Source organism: Seriola lalandi, unplaced genomic scaffold (assembly GCF_002814215.2).
Source record: "Seriola lalandi dorsalis isolate HSWRI2012SDOR001 ecotype SW California unplaced genomic scaffold, Sedor1 jcf7180002054319, whole genome shotgun sequence".
NCBI classification, from domain to species: domain Eukaryota; kingdom Metazoa; phylum Chordata; class Actinopteri; order Carangiformes; family Carangidae; genus Seriola; species Seriola lalandi.
In genome coordinates, this window is record NW_019524872.1 from 14,363 (window position 1) to 39,502 (window position 25,140).

The following is a 25,140-nucleotide window of genomic DNA, read 5'->3' on the forward strand; positions in this document are numbered from 1 at the left end:
ATACGGTTTTCATCATAGCTGTGATCTAAAACCGTAAGTTAAGATCCTCCACCAGGTTGTGAGAACCATTACGACTAAGTGTAGTGAATTTATATGCAAGTGTTTCTCATCTCTACCTTGCAGGAGCATATAGCGCAGCGGTCAAAGCTGGGTTTCCAGTCTTCTCCATTGCGCCTGATTCCTTCTTCCTGAGGACAGTCGCCACTGCAGCCCGGACCAGATGTGCACACACAGTCGTAGCCTCCCGGGAGGTTTACACACACACTGTCATTCCAGCAGGTGTGTGTCTGCAAACTGCACTCGTCGATGTCTGGAAGACAAAGAGCAAGCCACGGTTAAAGACTATTAACATGTCATTTGTTATACAAATGTAGGAATGTAAATTTGTGTGCATGTGTGTAAGTGCGCGTTTCACAGTCCTGTTAGTTTTGTTGGATACAACATACAGAACAAGACCAAATTAATTTTTCTGTGGAAAAACTAAGACCAATGAGAAGCAGGTTCAACACAACATCAGTAAACAAGACTGCATCAGGTTTACATTCCTGCACGTCTTTTTCTCTATTAGTATCAGAGCAGTTTCATCAGTTTGGAATTACAAAACATGTTTGCCTCTCAAATTATTTTGTTAAAGCTGTGACATTTGACAACATGACACAGTATTGAGCACTTTTATGGTCCCAACCATATCACAACCTGCAGTATCAACTATATGCTGACGTACTTACGTTTCTGCTAATTTAACACAATAAAATTAGCAGCATTTAACATTTGAGAATTGTCCTGGAAAAAAAACTAAATAACTTTGACTTTGATATATAACCCTGCCACCTAAAAAAAAAAATCATACAATAAACACCTCATTTGCTTGGAAAACACACTTCAGATGAATCATAATTAATGTCGTACAGCATGTTTCCTGATGACTGTCTTCAGCTAGAGCTGCAGTGTTGTATTACACTACAAGATGCAATCTATACCTTTACTAACTCTAGATATGGTATATCTTCTATTTCCTCACGTTACTAAGGAGACCAGCAGGTATCCAGTGAACTATTTGAAATAATTTATGTTGCGCACAAATATTTATATTTCAGGCATCCAAATTACTTCAATTATCCCTTCAAATTAATAGCATTCAGTTGTTGTAATAGAAACTGAGTTGTGTTGTTGTGGTCAGACAGGGAGGGGAGTGTTAGCAGCAGGCTTACTGCTGTGTTTCAGTAAAGATATTTCTTCAAGTTATTTAAATTTATAGTGTAGCTTACCTTTTCCGTCACAGTATGACACATGCTGCTGGGTAATGGGGTGCAAAATAAACACTGATCATATGAAGTGTGTGGATATAATGTATTTGCAGGTTCTGACTGTTAATCAACACATTGTATTGTCTGTTTTCATTCCTTAAACATATTTTAAGGTATGGTAAATTGTTTTTGGTCTGCCATAATTAACTCAAACAAATTACTCGAGTTATAATCTGAGGGAAGAAATTAGGTCATTTATCACACCCTTCCCTTTATATACAAAGAGTGGGAGAGACTGGGGACAACTGCAACAAGTCTTCTTCCTCCAATCAGAAACATGCTAGAGTGATGATACTTATCCTGCACATTCAACATCTGCTGCTGAATATATTTAAAAAAAGAGGTATGAAAATAATTTTTTTCATGAGCTGTATTTTTTTCCCAAACTGTCCTGACCTTTTGTATGAATAAATCAAAATGTACTAATTTTGAATCCTGTCATGATATGTGTGACTTCAAAGCGACATGGCGACATGGTTAGCATGTGTCAAGCTCAGTGTGTCTAGCTAGCACATGATGTTCTGTCATGGCCACTGTCCCCCAAGCTGAGTGGCCATATCAAAACAGTTTTTACAACATTGTTTTGCAAATTTTTTTCAACCGATGCAACAAAAATTGCTCATTTTAACATGAGAGAATACAAACCAGTTATTTTGAGAATTTTTCATAGCAGTAGAATATATTAATTGTGCCTATTTTGACTCAAGGTAGGCCTATGTTCTATAAAAAACAAAACTCAACTGCTCTTAAATAAACATTATTAAATAAATAACTAATACTATCAGTCTATTAGTTACTTAAGCATGAATTAATTAGTGAAATTTAATGCATTTTTAATACGTTTCAACCGTCCCCGGTCTCCCCTACATCTTGCATGCACACTGGCATCGCAGCTTCAGTCACGTCGGTTACAGCCTCAGTGGATTCAGAAGAATCACCAAAGGGATGAGGCATCTGCTCCGTCAGCTTCTTTTTCACTTTTCCGTCTCAACAAACCAAAAGGAACCAACGTGAGCAGACAGGGCGGATTTTCATTTTCACCTACTTTTCTTTATCAGCATAGCACAGGAAACAGCGCACCAAAAGTCTGTCCCTAGCTTTTTTTTATCAAGCCATGACATTTAACTCTCTTTATCCCCACTAAATGTGAGCTGTTCACAGAGAAAAAGACCAAAGTCCCTTCGACAGTAGGTCCACTCTCCTGTCAGCACCTGCTGCCTGCAGACATCGATCACACCCACACAACACCGACGGCACGCCACTGGTGTTGCATGAACAAAACCATGGAAACAGAAAATCTAAAACTAACTAATAATTTCAAAAATGGAATTCATGTTTTACTTAGTGTGACTCTGGCCATGCTCTCACACTGTGAGAAACACAGTCAATCAAGTCCTCTTACTTTATTCACACTTGACTGAGACAGGAAACTGTGGAGACTGTCAACAGGTCTAAAAAGCTTGATTTTCACACCTCCCGGTTTCCTTGCTGATACAGTATGTCTGACTTTTACTGAACAATATTCACATCAGCTGTATGTTTTAAAAAGGCTGTGTATGTAAAAGCCCCACCAGGGACAAGAGTTGAAAATGAACAATAGCTGTAAACTCTGTGTAGTACATTAGTTTCATGCTCTGTATTGGAACTATGTCAAACTGCACGACCCCCGTCAAATAAAATAAATTTTAATTCAATTCAGGCATTTTAGGACATATCAAACTCAGCTCTACATGATCAGACTCGACTAAACTGCCATATGTCTAAGTTGTACTTTCAGCTGTACTTTGCGCTTAACGCTGACATAGTAAGTTAGGATGTTGAAAGGCAAAACACCAATGGGCATTTCACCCACTCACAACTGATGGCCAAACACACGTCAGCATCACTTTGTTGCGCTGCACAGCATCAGACACGCCGGCATCCTACGCCCCTGTGTTTATACTCCGGAAAAGCAGCAATTTTATCACATACTAAAATTTGATCCTCAGATGGTCACATAGCTACTGGACTACTTCTGTCTGTCCAGTGCAGCCAGTGTGTGCAACAGGTGTCAAATTACACATGCCATGTTCTGCTGTAGAGAGCCAAAGTGAAACTTCAGGAAACTTTGTATGTTTAGATAAGGGCGGTAATTTAAAAAAAAGAGAAAAGAATCTAATATCATTGTTTTTAATGAACCCCATTTCCCATAAACCTTCGACCTCGAGCCCATGGACCAGCTCAGGCAACATGGTTATTTCAGACATGTCCTTAGTAACATCAAGACAGAGAGGACTGAAGTTTTTAGAGAGCAGAGATTACAGTTTACAAACTCTAAATGACTTAAGAAAAGAACATTGGTCAAATTTACAGGATGAATCCAAGTTAAGATGAAGTAGGTGTGCCCATGCTGGAGGGCTGGAAATTTTCACAGGAGCTCACACCACACGATGCTTTCTCTAGTGTAGAACAGTGAGTGGTAACCAGCAGGCAGACCTACTCTGGGTGCACATGAGTTTTTGGTCAATGCTGTGGCCACACCAGGCACAACAATAAGCTTTGACAGTGCTGAATACACACTCTAATTGGTTGCAGTATCGAGTTTGCAGGATATAGAGAGGAGGAAAACAGCTCAGCCGAGAATTTATTGTGCCTGCGACAGACTATTTGCATACACTAAATGAAATCCCCATCAGCCACTCAGACATACTGTATCTGCGCTGGTGAAGGATTAATGCTCTTCATGCTACATTCACCACAGCCACAGAGCTGCTGCTCGCAGACGAAGCGTACTCTTACACGAAGGCTGTGAAAGACTGTGTCTTACAACCAAATACAAAAGCCCCGGCAGAACTCAGCCGAGCACAGCCAGCCGTATGAGTAACTTACACTCATACCTGCATCTGCTGTTCAACATGAAAGGGCTAATTCTACAGCATATGTACATGACAGCTCACATTCATGCAGGTATAGACATACACACATACACACACACACAAGGATACACAAAGCAAATAAATCCCTATGACAGATGTTGGTAATTAGAAAGCATCACAAAGCTCAGTAGTAGAGTATTCAAATTATATTTCTTTGATATGTCTCCAGGCTGCCCATATGGAAAGGTCATGTACATTACAGAGAGAAAAAATATGATGCACACACACACACTGTTGTGCAGCGAGACAGTGGGGGTTTATGGTGTATTATCCTCATCTTTATGCACAATCTGTTTATTAAAGCCACCTGTCTTTCCCTAAAGCATTAGGCATAATAAACATGTTTTGGGATGCAGTCCATGCAGCTCTTTGTCAAAGCAATAAAGAGAAAGGACTGCTGCTTGCAGGTGGCTCTGGTCCTCACCACAACAATATGAATGCAACACAATACAGTAGAATGAAATGTACCGCATGGCAGCACAGCTAACTCAACACACTGCACAGCAACAAGACAGAACTGAGAACAACTGAACGCAACCTACTGTAACATTTTAATGTTACAATGAGATATTTTAATGTTACAAAGAGTCTTAACGTGTCACATTAATGCGCCACATTATTCTAACACAGCATAATGCTGATATATTGAAACAATGCTTTATAAAATATCAACATTAAACCAAAATTCAGTGTAATGTAATCTTAATCTTAAACAAAAATAGAAAAAAACTTTCTTTACTTGGTTATTTACTTGATCATGTCCTTGGTTAGTCCAATTCATTTCTGGACCTGAACCAAGCTTATTCAGAATAGGATGCTAGACAATAATACTACTAATACTGCCAATATCTATTTAGTACTTATCTTGCACTTATATTCTATATGTCCATGAAGTGTCCATGTGAAAATAGCTCTCATATGTCCAAATTGGAAGAGTGCACTTGGAAGAAAAGACTCTCATTGGCCCTGTTCAGAGCCAACATCTATCTCAGGTGATCTGATTATAATCGGGCAGCTCTAAGTTCAGGTGTGGCCGCACTCAAGATGCATTGAGGACGCATTTGAAATCCGATCACTCAGATCACATTCAGAGGTGGTCTGGGCCTCATTTGGCCACATTCTTTAAGCAGTGTGAACGCAAATGTGTCCTGGGCCACACTGAAGGACCGTCTACTCCACTGATATCATCTGCCATAGTCTGATGAGTCTCACAGCAGTTTCATAATGAACCGAAATTTATTTTACTATTTCAAATGGATTAAATCTTATTTCACTGTAGAGCTGTGTGCAGTGTATTGATTCGCTCAACCCCCTCCCCCCCTCTCTCTTTCACAAACACACTGACAATGGACCCATCTGTCACAGTCATATTGGCTAAAAACAACAATGCATTCGTGTTTATTTCCACATAAAGCAGACAAGTGAGATCCAATCACAAGTGGTCACTGGAGACGCATGTAGAGACGAATGTTAATGCCAGGGTTGAACTGACGTACTAAGAGCTGTCCACTTGTGATGGGATCACCGAAGACGCACGTTAATGGTGGGTCTGAACAGGGCCATAGAGTCACGTGTCAAGCAGTAGGAGGTCCTGAGTGTAGCATAGCCAGTTGGTCCATAATCCAAACATTTACATTTACATTTACTCATTTGGCAGACGCTTTTATCCAAAGCTACTTACATGTGAGGGATGAAACATGGGATATAGCATGAATTAGCACCAAATTCAAAGGATGAATTAGCACTAACACTACAACAAAGCACTTCATTTGAAAAACACAACAAATCCTTTTACTGGAGGCCCTTTTTCATGGGGCACACATCCACCAACACAGAATAAATCCCTGGATTGCTGTTATGGCAAAATACAGGGAGATTGTTTTCATCTATCCATTACCATACCCTTAGGATTTTATTTTTATTTTTTTTATTTTTTTACAGAAAATAGTATATGAAAGTGATGCTTTGGGCTGTTGAATTGCATCTGAAACCTTACCTGAAATCTGTGTATAGATTTGTTAAATATCCTTTTAACAGAAAAGTCACAACAAAAACAAAAAACAACCACTTAACCTCTTTGCCAGATGCGATTATCCTCTTCTCTCTCACTAATTCCTGTCCCTAGTGCTCTCTACTCTCCTGCACAGCCATCACATACTCTTTAGTCTCTGCAACTCTCTGCTTTGAGCTGGCTCTCTTATTACAAAATGTTACTTTCTGTTTGGTTGACTCATGAGAGGCTGTTGGAGGGATATTGTGGAGAGAAAAAATCCTGTTAAATTGTCATTTGTACTTATTTCCCCTGCTGGCTTCCAGCCTAATGCTGCATAGAAGGAGGAGAAAAGGTGGTGGATGTACTGTCACAGCAACGTGCACTTGTCTGGTGCAGGAGTGGCACACATAAAAGTACAAAATACACAAATATTATGACACACACTTGTATTTATGCTCAAAAGTCTAGGAAAGCAATGTTATTAATGGCGTCTCTTAATGACACACAAATAAGTGCTTTCACTAATCACATAGCATAAATCATATCCCTAATCTGTTGAAAGCCTCTGATCACAGAGCACAGTCAAGTAAGTTAATGTCCAATTAGACTTGACTGATGTGAGTAACGTCTCTGTCATTCGCTGCAGACGTGAGTTATGTGTTGATTTTATGTGATTATACCAATCTTTTAAATCATTCTGATGGCACACGTTTTTTGTTTCTATGAAATGAACCCAAGTGTGAAATGGTGCATTGGTGTCTGTGTGAAACTGCGCTACACCGCTGTCTGCCGCTCCAAAGTACATTTGCATCCACCTGTTATACGCACATTTTCCATTAGCACATGAAAATGATGGCTAAATGGAGAAAGAAGCGGAGATATTGCAAAAGGGTATACAAGTGGGTGTATTAACCAAAACAAAATGAATCAAAGTGCAATGGAAACAGACTCAGAAAAATAAATCCTCACAAGCGAGAAGCATGTGACTCATGAGTGAAAAGACAAATAATGTTAGTAGATGAAAACATCAGATCCGTGTGGGCCAATGAGTAGCCTGTAACCTTCCACAAATTAATACACGGAACTAATGTGATGCCATTTTTCCATCATGCTTTCATCCGTTTGAGGCTTGACTGGCACTCTTTTAATTGCGTCATCCTGTTGTGGCCTCTTTTTTTTTGTGACTGGATAATCACCACCGATTGTTTAGATTGTTTTGATGAGCCCACTCCTAATTTTTGTGTAGCAAAAGTTTGTGCTAAATCACATGAATACTTGACTTTTGTCTTTTTGTGTTACCTCCACTAGAACTGACCAAAGGCAGCCATTTTCGAAATCCTACACTGCTGTCAATCGTGGTTTTTTGCTGGGAGCGCGTGGTGCTGTTTGTGGCTTGACAAGAGATTTGGCCATCATTGACTTTATAAATCAAGAGGTTATAATACGTCCTCTGAGCAGCACTACGTCTTCAAGACAAATTAGAAATGAGTCACTTTCAGAAAATGATGAGACGGGTCAGGGCTAGCTGGTTAGCGTGCTAACTTCAGTAGAAGAAAAGACGTGATAGAGACGAGAGTTAACACTGGCATTGCTTTCCGCTTCTGGAGACAGCTGCTGGCAAGTAAAGGAATTTAGTTTGATGCTCAACAACATTTCTTCTAAAATGGTAAATAAATAGCTGTTAATGCTAACTCTGGCTATGTAGCAATAGCAAAACATATAAAAAGCTCCTTTAAAGGAAAACAAATTTATCAAACATTTCCTCTTTTAACTTAAAAGTTGGGTCTGAAAAGTTTGTAGCTTCCTTTTTAGTGGAAGATGGACGCTATAGTCAGCTTGGATTCACTGTTACATTTGATTCAAATTGTGACGCTTTTCAAACCACTCCTGCAGAACAGTCCACGTCTCTGCCGTTCATTTGTATGTTGAGTATGTTCCAAGCATTAGACGCTTCATCAATAATTGGCTAAATATGCTACTTGTGGTAGTGCTTAGGAGCTATAATCTCACACAGAAGTAGTGTGTTTACCTCTGATGTGGAGAAACTATGAATGTTAAAAAGATGCTGAACATGCAGACCACAGCAGAGAAGTGGATTATGCTGCACGGAAGGTTTGATACTGTACCATGACTCTGGAGACCATTGGAGTCCATTTTAACTCCATCCATTAAATCCAAGCTAACTATAGCTCTCGCCATCCACCTAGGAGAGAAACTACAAGCCTGTCATAGCCAGATTTGCAAGCCTTTTGGATGCCCAGCAAAGAGCTTTTTGGTAGAATATTCTTTTAATATTACCATTTATAGAAATATCCACTTAAACTGTTGTACTATAGTGAACCCACTTCATCTGAATGTGCAATGTTTCCCTGAATACTTCTGACAACTTGAAAACAAAAACTTTGATGTCTGGCTTTACATTTAGGTGTTAATGTATGGTGTTAATACATGTTCAGTAATTTTGTATCTAGTCCATTTATGGCTCCTGATGATGATGATAATTTCATTTTTGTGCTAAACTCTGAACATTTATGGTTAAGTTCATCTCCCATGACTCACACATGGTTAAGTTTTATAATGAGAAAAACAATTATATTTTGCAGTAGAGGCTGTGATGGCCTAAAGCTGACTCTAAATTAAAAGAAAGATTTAAATGTCAAATTGGATGAGCAAACTAAAAAAAATGGAGAGAAAAGGAAAACATGAAAGCAAAAAAACAGTGTTGATTAGTGACCTTGTTATAGATGCTCTGGGTGGTGCTCAGTCTGTGTGCTAAAATGACACCAAGCTGCTGCAAAGTAAAGTCAGACATATGTTTTACCTCTGTCTGTGAGTTTGAGAGAAAACACTTTCTGAATGTGCTGAAATCATATCTCCCCCTCTCAAAGGAAGTGAATCAAACCAGACTGCTGATGCTGCATTTTGATTTAAAGGTTAAGTGAAGGCAAAAGTCTTCCACTCAGCCAAGCAGCCCTGTTTGCCGCATCAATTACAACTTTACACCGGTGCATAGGCAAAAATTACAGCAGTGTCTAGGATTGGCCCTAATTAAGGCAGAATGCCGTGTGTAATATGCTGAACAATGGAGAATCATAAAATGCAGGTAATGTCAGTGCCAGGAATCAGTAAGAAGCTGTACTTGTGTTAACTGCGAGTAGCAAATGTTAGCACACTAGCACGCTAAACTAAGATGGTGACCATGTTAAAGGGGCTATTTCTTTTAGTTTTCAGTGCTGTGCACTACGTCTTCAGGGCAGATTGGAGGCTACAGAGAGTTGCTATCGAAAGTAACGAGACAGTCTGATATGGGCCAGGGCTAGCTGGTTAGCATGCTAATTTCAGTAGAAGAAAAGAAGTGATAGACCCACTACTGGCGACAGCTCTTGGCAAGTAAAGGAATGAAGTTTGATGCTGCACTTGCAACATTTCTTCTAGACTTGTAAGTGAACAACTTTTAATGTTAACACTGGCTATGGTAGCAATAACAAAACTGACAAATAGCTTCTTTAAACATCATAACTGCTATCATTAGCATATTAGAGTCAGTGTCAGCATGTTAGCATACTGAAACCATTATTTAACTCCAAGCACTGCTGCACATCAGTACAGCCTTACAGAGCTCTTAGCATAGCCATACACTCTTACTCTTGCTTTAAAATATCATGTGATTGTCATTTTAACAATATTTAAATGGGTCTATTTCAGTGTGAAGCAGGTCACAACTCCATGTTAAAGTATAGCCATGTAGGTTTTGCCGAAAACATCTTTTGAGCTGGACTTAAGCCTTAAGATTTACAGCCAGAGCAGAAAAACAACATATGTTGCTATCAAAGTCTGTTTCTTTCTCTCTGTTCCCTGGCCTTCACACTATGACATGAAATATTCAGTGGAGCATATTATATGACATCGATGACTTCTCTTTTTAAGTGGAACATAATCAAAATTAACAAAGTGTTTAAATCACGTCAAATAGGCCTATCAAACTCTTCAAATAAAAGGAAATGCTTAAAGTTCATTATAGCTCTTCACACCATCCTAAAACCTTTATCTGTCAGAGCAGCAGCACAAATCTGTGGGTGTGCAAGTGACAGTAGCAGCATCTACGCCTGAGTAAACGTCGCTGAAATACTACTGATTTCTTTCTCCTTGTTTCCAAATTTTGCTCTAAAATTGATCCTACTGTCAATTATCAATACATGCCATGATGTAAGGGGAAAAACCAAAGCAGTGTAAGATACTGTACATGGTCTGTTTAAAACTTTGACTGCATGAGACCATTAACATGCAATAGCATTATGAAATGCCCCCAATCTTTGAAAACACTGTTGCTTGCAGTGTGAATGTGTGATTATCCATTCATTTAATAATTGATTTTAAAGTCAGGCCTTACACTGTATTCTCCTGTTCCATGCATTATCAACACTGTTTTTTGACACAAGAAACACACGTCTCCAACTCTGCCTCCTTGTCTTTGCAGGCTAACACATGGGAGGGAGGCCACACGACACAAACATCTAATAGCGGCACAAGGCTGATGTGTGTTCCTCATGAATATCTCATTATGGTTTGCGTGTGGGTTTCACCGCGCGTGGTTAGATCTCGAGCTGTGAAGGTGGGAAGACCTCTGATGAGCCTCCTTGTAAAAGCCTGCTGGGTGGCATACAAGGACCACACATGCAAGCACACATGCACCCATCATAGATTTCAGGATAGACGAGACAAATAATAACAATCAAGCAATCATGTACGAGACCAGAGATGAAAGAGAATTTAAGAGGAAGCCAGACAGTGACAGTATTCAGAATTCCTGAGTAATTGGACAGAGAAAGAGAGAGGAAGGGAGGGTGGTCTATAGTAGCTAGGTGCTTGGCATGCAGAGTCTGAGGGGCTGGTAGTTCAAGCAGTGATAAGGATGTTTGCAATTCAGTGTATGCTCACCAATGCAGGAGCTCCCATCAAGCAGGTAGGAGCCATTGTCATGGAAACCACTTCTGCATTCACAGTGGTACCAGCCGGGCAGGTTGACACAGCGGGAGTGGTTGTGGCACTCAATCAGGCCCTCTGCACACTCATCGATATCTGAGGACACACACACAGACACACACACACAGTAGCATCAGCATCAGTCTAAATTCATTTTCCTGGCAACGACCACGAGCCTGAAACTTCAGCTCAGTTGTGCCATTAGATTTTTTTCATTTTTTGGCCCGCTCTTTGATCTGTGCTAGTTGCAACATTGGAGGCTGAACCAATCAGAGCAAACCGCTGCCGCCCCAGCAGAGCTGGCCACATTAGACAGCCAACATCTCTGCCGCCAGTCTGCCACAGCAGACGGTCTTTTGGAAATCACACCATTTGGCAGCAGAGTTGTTGCCTTTGTGCACTTCTCTATTTCTTCCTCTTGCACATTTTGCCATTTTGACTCAGCTCGCTTTGTCTGCAGCGTGCAGCATGCACACACTCGCCCTGCCCAGAGGTGTTAGGTCTTCGCTCTCTCAAATCTCTCTCATTAATTATGTATGGCGTGAGCACTGCATCTCTCTCATCTGCAGCTATCGTGCTTCTGGCTGTAAGACCTGACCTGCACACACACCGCGATGGTTACAGCGTGACCTTCACTCACACCTTCAATCCACCTGAATGCAAACCATAACAAACAGGGGAAGGTAGCAGTGGGCTGCTCAACTGTCATGTTTGTGGAAGTCTCATACAGTCACTTAAGGAGGAAAAGCCCATATCTCGACAAGAGAAAGTGCAGAAGTTTGTAGCTTGACCAGGAGGTATATTTATATTATGTAATGGACTGTGAGAGGGTTTTTTACAAGCGAGTGAGGGTTGGAGAATCTTTTTATATATACAATTTATAGAGTGACCATGTAGTCTCAAAAATTCAGTTTTGTTTTTGTGAAATCCACCACTGACAAAGCTCTACCTAATACAGACGTGTTACTTCCCGATGCAACTGTGGTTCAAATTCATACACGTATGATTAAAGCAGTATGAACAATGATACGATAAGTGAAGTGACATCCTGCCTATAAATGGAGTTGAGATTTAGGCCATGTAACTTCAGTGTGTCAAAAGCATTCAAGATCATTTCTAATTAAATCTGATTTACTGATTTAATACTATTCTTTTTAAACCTGGAGTTAAATGATAATATCAACATCAATTCCCTCTTTGGTTACTTATATGCCATCCGCTTGGATGTAACATGATTAGCTTGCCAGCTAACAAGACACAACATAAAAAAAGATTCAAACATTTTACCCATAGGTAAAGTCTACAGAAATGTGGACTTAGCAAAAGTGCATGTGAAGGGCTCAAAATGTATGCGATCGAGCCTTCATTCTCTTGAAGGTTTTATAGTGGGACGGCCCTGAGGCCTCGAGCTCATAGGGCTGTCCCATGAGTCTGACACCGGGACTGGACCTTGGTGAATATGAAATGGTGAATGTGAATCAGGTGAATGTGAAAGTCCAGTTATCCCCACTACATACTACGTCTGTGTATATAGAGCAGACAATGTGAGAGCAGTTCCATTTGACAACCAGTTTCTCCGCCCACAAAAAAAACCAAACTGGTGCTCTGATCTTGTGTTATGAACACATTTGTGTTGCTCCAGTCCTGTTGTGACACCTTTGGACAAGCCTTAAGAGCATACACACACAGACACACACCAACACACACATGCAGTATTTATCTGCGCACAGATAAATGGGAGACTCGGGGTGAGCCGTTTAGCAGTGTGTGTGTTGCGATTGTGCCATCGGGCTGGTGCACTGTAGGTAATAAGACGTGACAGCTGCCGGGAGGACTGCCCTCTGTCAGCCTCTGAGGTCAGAGATCCAGTCAGAGCTGCACCAGAAGAATCCCTTTCTGACATCCCACTGAAAGATAGCAAGATTAGAGGTTACTGGTGGCTGAGAGCAGCTAACCCTTCAACAAAAGAGCAGTGCTGTGTAGAGTGCACGAGAGGGCACGAGTCCACGGGCTTGTGCTGGTTATAATGCGTGCTAAAGGTAAAACCGTAACACTTTAATCCAGTAGCGATTACATTCCTTCAGCGAGGAGTCGGTGCGTCGTTAAGTTTCATGTATGACCCTGAATTGGTTTAACAGGATTCATTTTTACAATTTAACAAATTGGATGTATAAAAAGTAATAAAGGTAGTAAGAGAAGACACCATCAAGAATAAAACTCTCAAGCCTCAAGTTGAGACATTGCAATCAATGTATGTTTTCCTGTGTAGTTGCCCGTACCAGTGTCAAGGACGCGATCCCTCACTGGGCTCCCGAACACGAACACCGTCAGTTCTGTTCATCACAACAAATGCTCATATTGGAGGTAACAGGACCCCTGATCTTTACAGATGTGTGTCACAAAGTGCTACAGAGGAACAGAGGAGCTCACTAGTTTACCAGTGAGAAAGTCTGACAGCGTGGACTATATGTCCAGTCTTGTACTTTACTGTATCACAGATGTTTGTCTTTTTAAACATATTCAAACAAACAAACAAAAAAAATAAAAATCATTGAGGCACAACTGATATAACAGTAAAATAAAGGTACTTCTTGGCCCTTCTGCAGGTCCTTGAAAAACATTAAATCCAATCATTTGAAATTTAGGCCTTAAAATGTTAATATGACTTTGTCCGATCCTAAAAATTAATTGAATTATTAAGATAATGTTTTTTTCATAAAGTACAAACTGTGCAGCCCAGTCAGAATTTATCGGCGCACACCCACCAAGTGTGTTGCGATGTGGTGTGTGGGCTAACGTGGTGTCTCCTCTCATTAAAAAAAAAAAAAAAAAATACAGCCCCTTCTAGAAGTAATAAGTTAAAATTGCTTCTCTTTATGTTATTATCATCTAATATGGGTAAGTATTTGAAGCCTGTTGAAAATAATGCATATGAATACGACTGCACCTTGTACAACAAACCACTCAGATATAAGTCACTACAGTTACACAGGAAGTCAGAAAAACATAAAGCCGGCATAAAAAGACACGAGTAACTGCCTGCCATCACCCAGCAATGTTCTGTTCCTCGTGAGACCCACTCTGCGGTAACAGCGTTAACTCCTGCAACTCCGGTAACACACACACACACACATTGGTCTTTCTTAAGTTGTGAGGACACTCATAGACATGATGCATTTCCCAGCACCTTTACCTTTACTAAATACCTGCCTGACCCTAACCTAAGTCTATCCGGAACCTTAAACCAAGTCTTAACCCTCAAACAGTCATTTGAAGTTGTAGACTTACAACACACATGTACATATATACTACTGTTGTGTACACACAGATCTGATCTGTGTAGTCATGTGTTGTTTTTTCATATGGTAAAATGAAGTGAAGGGGTTTCAGAGAGGTAGGCAGTGAATAAAAATACTGCATGTATTACATCTTGAAATAAAAAGAAATGAAAACAACAGTAAATGATCTACGTTACTTTTGTTGTAATGTATTCATTTAGCAGGTCGCGATTGCAAAGCTTTTAAGGGTCGTATGCAAGCAGTGAGATAGCTGAGTGTCTGTTTAACCCTGCGACAGAACGCAGCAGTCATCAGTCACTGTGGCTACACAGAGAGGGCTAACAGCTGCCAGCAGCTCTAATATACACCACAGGCAGACCACATATCACTTTATATAGCATACAGTTTGACTAATGAACCTACAGCACACTGTATGTCTGCTGCAAATCTCGCTGTCGCTGTAACTCTTCAAATTAGTTATTTGTCAAAGTAGCAAATAATGTACGACGTGTAGCACAAATTAGGATCATGGCATTAAGTTTTAATAAAAATCATTTCTAATTTGCTGACATACAGACTTTATAGTTACATATATGTTTTAAGCTCCTGGACCTTCAGGCTCTTGCAAACCACTTCCCTGCTTTGCATAAACAAATAACCATGTTCATGTTCCTTTTGGAGAAAAAAATTTGTAAAGAAAAGCAATAACGCCCCGTTCAAACCTCGACAGTACACAAACAACAGGCGACAGCGCTGTCTGCCTTCCTAATAACAATAATCCTGCCCTGCTCTCCAGCGTCTGTCCATAATTTAGAAGATGTTTTTCACCACTACTACAAAACACTACCACTTCAATTATGAAGTACATGAGGTGTCGCGGTTTTTCTTTCATCTTCTCATTTTCTTGTCTCAATCTGCAACCACTCATTTCTCTGCCTCTCCCCATGTCATCCGTCCCTGTATTTTACTGCTTTCATTATGTAAAACAGGGAACACTGACATCACTGAATTTGGAACACTGACTATGAAATTAAAAACCGCCTACTTTCAGCTGCAAGGTTGTGTGAAGGTTTTTAAATCACACCCGAGGGTGTTGCAACACCTGAAACCCCCACACTCTCAAAATCCCTGCTTCAGCCCCTGTTTTGGACAATAGATCAGAACAATGAGCCTAACATACGGTCAAGGCAACCAAGAAGTCAGAGCCAAACACTCTTGACTTGCGAAGTCTGTCGCCTGACCCCTACACAGCTGATCATGTGTTTCATTTGCTGAAGAAATGTAGCTTTTACATCCCGGTTAAACACATTGTGCTGGGAATTGGGGTCACACAGTGACTACTGTTGACTGGGGCAATCGACCAGCAGTAGCCACTGATTTATTCATGGCAAAATCAATATGAAACTGGTGATGCTTCTCATTTGGCAGGGCAAAGTTAAAAACTTGGCTGGCCCAGCACGGTTAATATGAAAACACTCTAAGGTTCACTCTCTTTCCTTAAAGGTCGGCACTTGGTTGGCATTTGGTAAACGGCATTTAATTTGCATCTGGAACTTTCCTAAAAGCAGAGCCTTACACGAAAGCACCGCACAAATTTCCTTGATGAGCAAATTCACAGCGACTCCATTCATGACTGAGATGAGTTTTGTATGAAACTTCACACATTCGTGCTGGTGTGAGAAAGACTTGAAGCCAAAATGTCCCTGAAACAAGCAGGAAGTGAAGCAGACTGCAGCACATGTCTAGAGGAGCATCCGCAGGGAAGATAGCAGATTACTTCAGATAATCACTGAACATTTTAAATATGATACCTTATTTAAGTTAATCTGAATTTGTCCTTTTAATGTTGGTCTCTTAAAGCCAGAGGAGTTCCTACACTCTTCATCATCATTAAAACTGAGAGTTAACATTCAATGCAGGTTTTTTGCGTTGTTCATCAAAATCGCTGCAATACAGATTGAATACAACATAAAATGTGACTTCCAACCGCACTGCTTCACCTCAGTGACCTCTGTGAAATTTACATCAATGTTAGAAATAAAAGGCATTCTGTATCAAAAGTAGAACAACTTTCCACCTGTATTCCACCTCTGTTTCCATCATCTTTCTATTATTCAGCACCCTTTGCTCATTAGAGCTCACAGACCTTGTCTGCATTGTTCCACCTGGCAACCGCCCACACACACACACAACCCCACACACCTCTATTGTGTACAGTTTTTTTTTTTCATCAACTACAATAAACTCACCTTCCATATATAGAAACTTAATGTGGCACAGAGCCTCTCTGAATAAAAGCGTTGGAGTGAGAGGAACACAAAGCCGAACAATAACAATGCACCTGCAGATTATACAGTGTTATTTTCCTCCTGTGTGTACACCATTAAGTGCTATCACACATCAGTCTATCAGCTCTTTTGGCTTGATTTTTGAGGATTTAAATACTTTCTCATTTATGCATCATAGCAAACTAAGGTGGTGGTGCCTTAAAATCGATTTTGCAATTCGAGGAAACAGGAGAAGGTAGGTCGATTAGCTTTAGCCAAGGCTATGTCACAAGTTAGCTTCAACGGGCTAGAGCTAGTATTGTAATCTATACAATGTATAAAGCTATCAATGATCTTTTTTTAATTAATTTCTGATTTTCTTGTATTACCTAAATCTTTATCTGTAACAAAAGACTGTAAATAAAGATGGACATAGGCTACGTGACCTCACTTAAAGTCTTAACTTCTGAACACTGAGTGTGCGTGCGTGATCCAAACCGGAAAGGGCTCATCCACTGACGGGGCATTAACGTGCTCTGAAAAATTTGAGGAAAGAGCATCATTTAAGTGTCGCCCGTGTCTGAAGCAAGAAAGTCCAGTTCAAATTTAATGCCGGTCTGATAAGTAGTTGGTTGTGTCATTCCAACAATCTGTCTGATCTGAGACCTGTGATAATTCACAGCTGAAATTGTAACCACAGAAATAACGAATTCCACCAGGACCCTGGATCTCCTTTTACTGGAGAGCACGTGTTGTTTAAAATCCCATCCATCACCCGCCTAGTAAGACCTTTTTATTTAGATGTAATAAAAGCTCATTTCATTCACACACACAGTCAATAATTCCTCTTGCTCAATAGGGTTATAAAGCTATTTGTTAACTGGTGTGCGTGTACAAGTGAGTGTTTGTGTGTGAACAGCCATTCATTCTCTTTGTCTGTGGCAGTGAAGTGGACAGGTGACCTTCCTGTTGTATGGGGTACAATATGCTAGAGTACACATGGGCACACACACACACACACACCCACATTCCATCAATCCTTGTTACAGCCACAGGAAGGAAAGCAGCCAGACAGCATTTCATATTTCCCTCTGTTTCCTTCCATTACAATGCAAACGGGAGCACTTAGTACTTTCTGCAGGGCTTCACTTCTGCCCCGTCTGTGAATTTTCCCAGCGGGGATACATGAAGACTTTGTGACAGCCCAGAATGTGAAGAGCTGTGAGTTTTAGCTCAGCGAGGAAATGGGAATCAATCCACACATAGTTAAAATAATCCCCGAGCTCTCTGGAGGATCCTCTGGACTACTGAGCTTTACATAATTACACTTATCTCAGCCCTACTAACCTACTGAAACAACATCACAGGAAATGCCACACGGGGCATTTACAGTAAAGTGTCCTCAAACAGAAACAGTCACCGGAGGTTTGTGTTTGTTGCTACCTGACAATCTGTGACCAGTAAATGTGCATGAAATTAACAGCCTGCTGGATTAAAGCAGCAGTTACAGTGACCACAGACCATAACTAAGCACTAATGATGGGATGCAACGCTGCTCTATACTACTTCTGATATCAACACTCATTTTCATTTACCTCTTGTAATTGCATGTGATAAAACGTCTACTTGCGACAGTAAGCTGTTACTGACTTGATACAGTATTTAAGGGTTTTATATGTACAGTTTGTAAGTTTTTGGACATCTAGGTTACATGTAAATCCTGGTGTCTCATCAGTGTCTAAAAGTCTAAAATATTTCTAGATAAAGCAGATCCTAAATACATCTTCAAATATTATCCCTAAAATTTTATTGCTCAGTGAAGTGGCACCAACATGGAGCTATTATCCAGAAAGTGAAAATACAGTCACAACCTTTCATTTCAGTCTCAATGGATAGCTTTGTAAAAAAAAAACCTCATGTGGCCACATTCTCAGATTCATCTGCCTCAGTGTGGAAATAATCCAAGGCACCCTGCTGATGTGTTTTTCTTAAACCTACCTCAAAAGCTAAAAAAAAAAGGGAAAAAAAGGGAAAAAGAGAAAGAAGCCGAACTATCATGGGGTCAAAGTGTTGCCTTTGAATGAGAAAAAAAAAATGCAGTCCGTCTTCTGTGCAAAACTGACTTCTAAAGTTTAGCTGATGCTGCTACTCAGCTAAATGCCCAAGAAGCATAAAGCGAGAATGTCTGAAGACTGTTAAATATGAAGTTATCCACTTGATTTGACTGACTTAAACCGCTGAAGCCTCATATTAGCTTTGATTTAACTGCAGAAAGCGTTTTTGTGAAGTGCAGATTTTGCCCCCCATGTCTTCCACTGCGGTCACACTTGGAGGAGATCTCCTCAGTAAAGAGCGAGCGCGCGGTCACACTTTCAGCGTGCATATGTGAGGGCTGTTTTAAGACAGACGTGAAACAATCTGAACAGGTTCGTCAGGTTTACACTTTGAACTCAGCGGTGAAAAGCTGCGGATGCTTTCCGCAGTTTGGCTGAACCACAAAACTCCTCAGCAGTCACATTGAAGTCAACTCGGAGAACAATGTTTGTTACAAAATGGGTCAGCTCTCACGCATCCACATACTCTGCAGTACAGTACCTACATTATATTGCATTAGCTGTTTTGGGAGTTGGTCGTTTGGGGAGCTGTTCTGTTTTTGATCTCTGAACCCGGATTGAAGCCTTTCAGAAAAATAAGTCACAAGGATCCAGCGGTGGATCTGTGGCGGCTCTATGAACCCACTGGAGGAAGACGGGCGACCCCGAAGAACGGATTACCGTGGGAGAAGATGAAAAGATCAACTCTGTTCCCATGTGCTTTATATTTAGATGCTCTTAAACTCCCACTGAGCCGCAGTGTACCCCCACAGAGGAGAGGAGTCAGTGGAGCAGCGAGGTGTTTCATTACGCGGGAGGGAAGGGCAGCAGAGAGGCAGATGGACGGAGGTTCATGAGAGACGTACAGACAGACAGCGAGCGAGTTTGACAGACACTCTCAGGTAGAGACGCGCCGAGAGGGAAACACAGAGACAGACACAGAGAACATGAGTTAAAACAAGAAGCTTCTGTACAGCTTGTACAAGTTGCCTACAGCAAGTCTTCAAGGGAAACTCCACCATCCCGACAGCAGGACATGAAAGTCTTTCACTTCAGTAACACTATTATGACATAAGTACAAGACGGCTGTAGATGTCACATGATGTGTCAAATAAAAACTACGGAAACTCTAAAGGGAAAAAAAGTGTGTTTCAAATAAGTGTTGTGCTAAAATGCGAAAACTGTTTACATGTCTGACACTTTCATTATACTGGTCGGTAACAATATAATCGTTGCCCTAAATCTGAATGAGCGGTGACATTTGAACTGACACTTCATTTTCTTTCAGCTCTTTCACTTCAAATGCCACTATTTATATAATGAGACATTTGCATTGCTCTCAGTATTTCAGCTGCGATTTCTCAGCTGAATCAAGCACATGTGCTTTCTCTTCAAAGATGTACCCATTACTAGTTTGTTATGAAGATATGATCTCTCCGAGTGTTCAGGATTTTGTCCATGTTTATCTTTGTTATCCCTCATTCTCTTCAAGCAAACTTCAAAATCAAAACTGAAGACAAATGCAGAGTCGTCGGCGGCTCAGGTGTAAGCTCAGAGTGATTAGAAATGAAACCCTGTTCTTCTGAAGTTTCTGCGAATGAGATATACAGCGAGGTCTCAGACATTTGTGATGGGGAGAGACAGACACAGATTTTGACAGAAGGAGACAGAGCGACTGTAACCTCCTGGGGCAGCAGCCAGAGGGCCACAGGGAGAAGCCTCATCAGTGGGACGGTGTGTAAGTTCACATTTTGGTGCTTATGAGGAAATAAGAGGGGAGAGGGAGAAGGGGGGCTGCTTTCTGCGCCTCATCCGCTCCTCACTTCAACACTTTATTTTCTTCTTTGCATAATCTCTCTGCTCTCTGCTCGCCCCCTCTAAAGTGGTTCAAAGAGGAGCAACAGAATCATTTTGCAGATGCGATGTAGTCATTTTTCAAACCGCTCTTTCACTCTGTTAGTCATCAAAATTCAATTTACAAGCACAAATGTAAAGCCTGTGCCAAGTTGCCATGTCGAAACGTTACCATTTGGATATAAAATTTAATTTTCAAAGAACAGCACTGAGGATTTGGTTTGCCATGTTAATTAATTGATAGATATTTGATGCTGTTTTTTTTGGAGGTTAATTAGCCCTTGGTTTATTGCCAGCTTTCATAAAATGTGTTGCATGCTGATTGCCACTGATTACCTCTCAGAGGTTCAAATACTTAAGACCTGAGAGTATGTCTGATTCATTATTTTCTCCACAGCAAAGATAAAAGTGTTGTGAAAGAGAAGAAGAAGTGCAGTGAAGTGATTTAACCACAGAGTTTTTTTTATTCTACTAAACTTTGAGGGATGAAAATGCACAGCTACAGTAACTGACTGGCAACTTCCAACCTTTGTTTGATAAAAGTGACTGAAAACTGTGCATTTCCCCATGAACATGCACATGCACACACACGCACGCACGCACACACACACACACTCACATACATCTTTGTCTTAGTAAATTTGTGTGGAACTGCATTTCCTAGCCCTTTACTCAAACCTTAACCGTCACATCTGAACGCCGTCTCCATTTAATTAACTTGAAGGAACTTCAGCAGAAATGACAATTTTAACCCAAATGAGAAACTCAAACCAGCCAGTATGTGTGAAAATTAAACTTTCACCTTATCACCACTGCTACAGGAAACACCAGCAGGGGTGAAATCAGTTTTTAATTTTCCATTGATTTGACTAATTTCATACATGTATATGTTTTCTTCTTACTTAAGATGTGCTACATAACGATGTAAGGGCCATCTTTAATTTCCCTTTGGGCTTAATAAAGTCTTATCTTCAGGGCAACAGTTTACTTTGTCATAATAATGTAATCTTGTGGGGGGGATTTGGCAGGGAATGGTATTTTATTATCCTTTTGTGAAAATCAATGAGGAATTAATCACACACACACACACACACACACACACACACACACACACACACACACACACACACACATAAAAAAGACAAAAAAAAAGAAAAAGGAAGAAAGCATTTGTGTAGTTTTTACACTTAATATCAGCCGCTCCCTCCTGACTGGTGCTTTCCACTGAGTGTTATCCGCAGACAACACAGACTTGTGATGAAGAAAGGAAATGTGTCCCAGGGGGGTTTCAGCAAACAGACGTGCACCATCTTCCTCTGCTTTACGCGTTAACGGAGGGTGTATCAGGACTGACAGCAGTACCTGGGGTCTAAGTGTTTGTGGATACACATGGAGCTTTTTGTCACCAATAACGTGCACATGTATGTGCAAGCCGGTATCTAAGGAGAAACCATGGCAACACTCGGTGAATGGCTGACCCATGAATGGGAGGGGTCTGTGCGAGCTGGTTGATCACTTCAGTAAAATGAGACCGCAGAGACAGAAGCTTTAATAACAAGAGGAGAGGAGAGAAATGAGGGATGAAAAGAGATGATGAATGAGCAGAAAAATATGAGAAGAAGGAGTGGAATAAAAAAAGGTAGAGTCTGAGGATGTGGTGATGGAAATGAACAGGAGGAGGAAGGGAGAGTGGAAAAGGAAAGGAGGAGAGATGGAGGAAGGAGGAGAGAAGAATAAGAGACAGGATAAAAGAAAGGGGAGGAAAGGAGGAAGAGGAATACAGGAAGGAAGAGAGGGGGATAAGAAGGAAAATGAAGGAGGAGATGAGAGGAAAGAAGGAAGAGGGGAGGAGGCGAGTTGAGAAGAATTAGCAGTCGTTTTCTACAGCTCTCCTGGGATCCTCAATCTCTGCAGTGTCCAATTTAAACACAGGGCTTTAGAGATAGAGAGTCAAAGTGTGTGTGTGTGTGTGTGTGTGTGTGTGTGTGTGTGTGTGTGTGTGTGTGTGTGTGTGTGTGTGTGAGAGGGAGACAAGAAGGAGAGCGAAACAAAGGGCAACTGCCGAGCCCTCAGACCGACCCTGATGACCGGGATGGTCATCAGGGTCGGTCTGACAATATGGATGCTCCATTTGAACAAGACGGACATGTGAAAGGTCAACAGGGGTCGTCAGGTCTTACCTGTCTCGCAGCGGCGTCCTGTAAATCCCGAGGGACAGACGCACGTGTTGGGAGACACACAGGTCCCTCCGCTCCTACATCCCTCTTCACAGAAGGCTGGAGAGACAAAGAGAAATTTGTTAGTTCAGTTTGTCTTCATGTTCTATCACAGCAGCAGCAGCAGCAGCAGCAGCAGCAGCAGCAGCACAAAAATGGCTTTGAATTCCTGCAGTTAAAGGTTTGGTGAACGCATTACAAGGTGCAAAGTGGTTCCCCTGACTATTTTAAAAGCAGCGTAACAGTTCTGGGAGGAAACACTGACACTTTTTTGTCATTCACATGGGTGTATAAATGGCATTTTTATGTTTAGAAGTGTGTGTGTGTGTGTGTGTGTACTCAGGATGTGGAGAGCCATGAAGCAACCTGACAAAATATTATCACACGATCTGAAATGGCAACATTGCGCATCTGAACGAGGCTGTTCTGCTACACTTTTATTACCCGACATCAGCTCAGAGCTGTAACCTGTCCTCTTTAAAATTCATTTTGGTTTATTGAAAGTGTGTGATGTTAAATCTATCTTTCAAGTGGTTATCATCTAGAGGACAGCTACTCCACGTGGCTGCAAAAGTATCATAGTTAAGTGATGGAGATTAAAAAAGAAAAAAGTCAAAATGGGTGAAAATGTCTGAAACAGACACTTTTTTTTTTTTTTAAACGCTGCACTGATAAATAACTAACAATGAATCAAATGACTGAGTAATGTGAAAGGTGTATGCCAGATGTGTGGGTATACATCTGTTCGCTAACCTGTTGCACCGTGTTAAATCAGCTGTTTGAAAACTCTTGGTTTTAATTGGTTACAATAACCAGTCGTGAAGCATCATTCATCTTCACTCGATGCTTCTGCTACAAAAAGTGAACTGAATATTGTTTGTGTTTTCCAGTGGGGATTATTGTAAAAGTTTGGTTGCGCTGGCTGAAAAGCACAACAATGTCATTTTATTGAGGATACTTAGGCTCGGCTCCAGGGTAAGGGAACTGGCTTTATATAGCACATTCATCCTGAGAACAGTGAACTCACGCACACACCCACATTCAAACACTGATTTTGGGGCCAAGCTGGCATTCAAGGTGCTAACCTGTAACATCAGGAGCCGAACTCGGTGTCAAGGTCGACCTACTCTAACACTTGAACTACTGCTGTGCCACGCTTCAAAGAATGTGGTAAAACCCCAGCATGTATGGATTTGCTGCCTCTCACTTTTTCCTGCAGTATGTGTTTTGTAAGTGCCTCGTGTTGCTGGTAAGAGGACCAACGAAAACAAAAGGCAAAATGACTCTTCCAAAAATGAAATGCATGTTCTGACCCGCCAGCACTTTCCTCAAAGTCCGGTTGAGTTTAGGCAAGTAGAGCTACTTAGTTTAAATCAGGGGAAGGTCACCTTCACGTCTGTGTCGCATCATTTCTGCAGATTTATCAGCTGCACATTCACGCTGCCACTCCTCTGTTCTACCACATCCCAAAGTTGTTAAATGGTAAATGTACTGCACTTATCTCGTCTTATCGACCACTCAAAGCGCTTTGCAACATGCCACATTCACCCATTCACACATCGCATTCATACACACGCTCATACACTGATGGAACAGCCAACAGGGGAAAATTTGCACCCTTCAACATGCGGAGGAGGAGCCGGGGATTGAACCATCGACCTTCTGGTTAGTGGACGACCCGCTCTACATCCTGAGCCAAAACTGGATGCAGATCTGGTGACTGGTGAGGTCACTGAAGTTCACTGAACTCATTGTCATGCTCGTGAAAACCAGTTTGAGAAAACTTCTGCTTTGCGACACGGCGCGGTGCATGATCGTGTTTGAAGTAACCATTAGAAGACAGTGAACTGCGGCCATAAAGGGATGCACATGGGCAACAACAACGCCCAGAGAGGCTAAGAAGCCAAAAGTGTGCCGATACAAACATCCCCCACACTGTAACACCACCACCACCGGCTATGACTGCTGACACAACGCAGGCTGGGTCCATTGATTCACGCTGTTGCCGCCAAATTCTGACCCGTACACCAACAAACTGGGGTCACAGCTCTTCCCAATTTTGATGTCTCATGTGAATATTAACTGACGCTCCTGACCTATATCTGCATGATTTTACATATTGTACTGCTGCCACATGATTGACTGACTGGATAATTGCATGAATGAGCAGGTGTACTCTTATGAATTGCTGGGTGGGTGTACATGCTTTATACAGTCATGTTATTTTTGCCTTA

The 25,140-nt window shown here is 41.1% G+C and overlaps 1 protein-coding gene across 1 annotated transcript in view; it reads right to left on the minus strand.

Annotated features, from left to right (window-relative positions):
* The window catches only part of LOC111655488 (protein kinase C-binding protein NELL1), a 238,209-nt gene that overhangs the window by 10,647 nt on the left and 202,422 nt on the right, over positions 1–25,140 (minus strand). Inside the window, exons 15-17 of the mRNA XM_023406920.2 lie at positions 22,871–22,966; positions 11,154–11,294; positions 117–310 (exon numbers count right to left, since the gene is read on the minus strand). Of these exons, the coding sequence (XP_023262688.1) occupies positions 117–310; positions 11,154–11,294; positions 22,871–22,966 (431 nt within the window). The remainder of the gene's footprint in view (positions 1–116; positions 311–11,153; positions 11,295–22,870; positions 22,967–25,140) is intronic.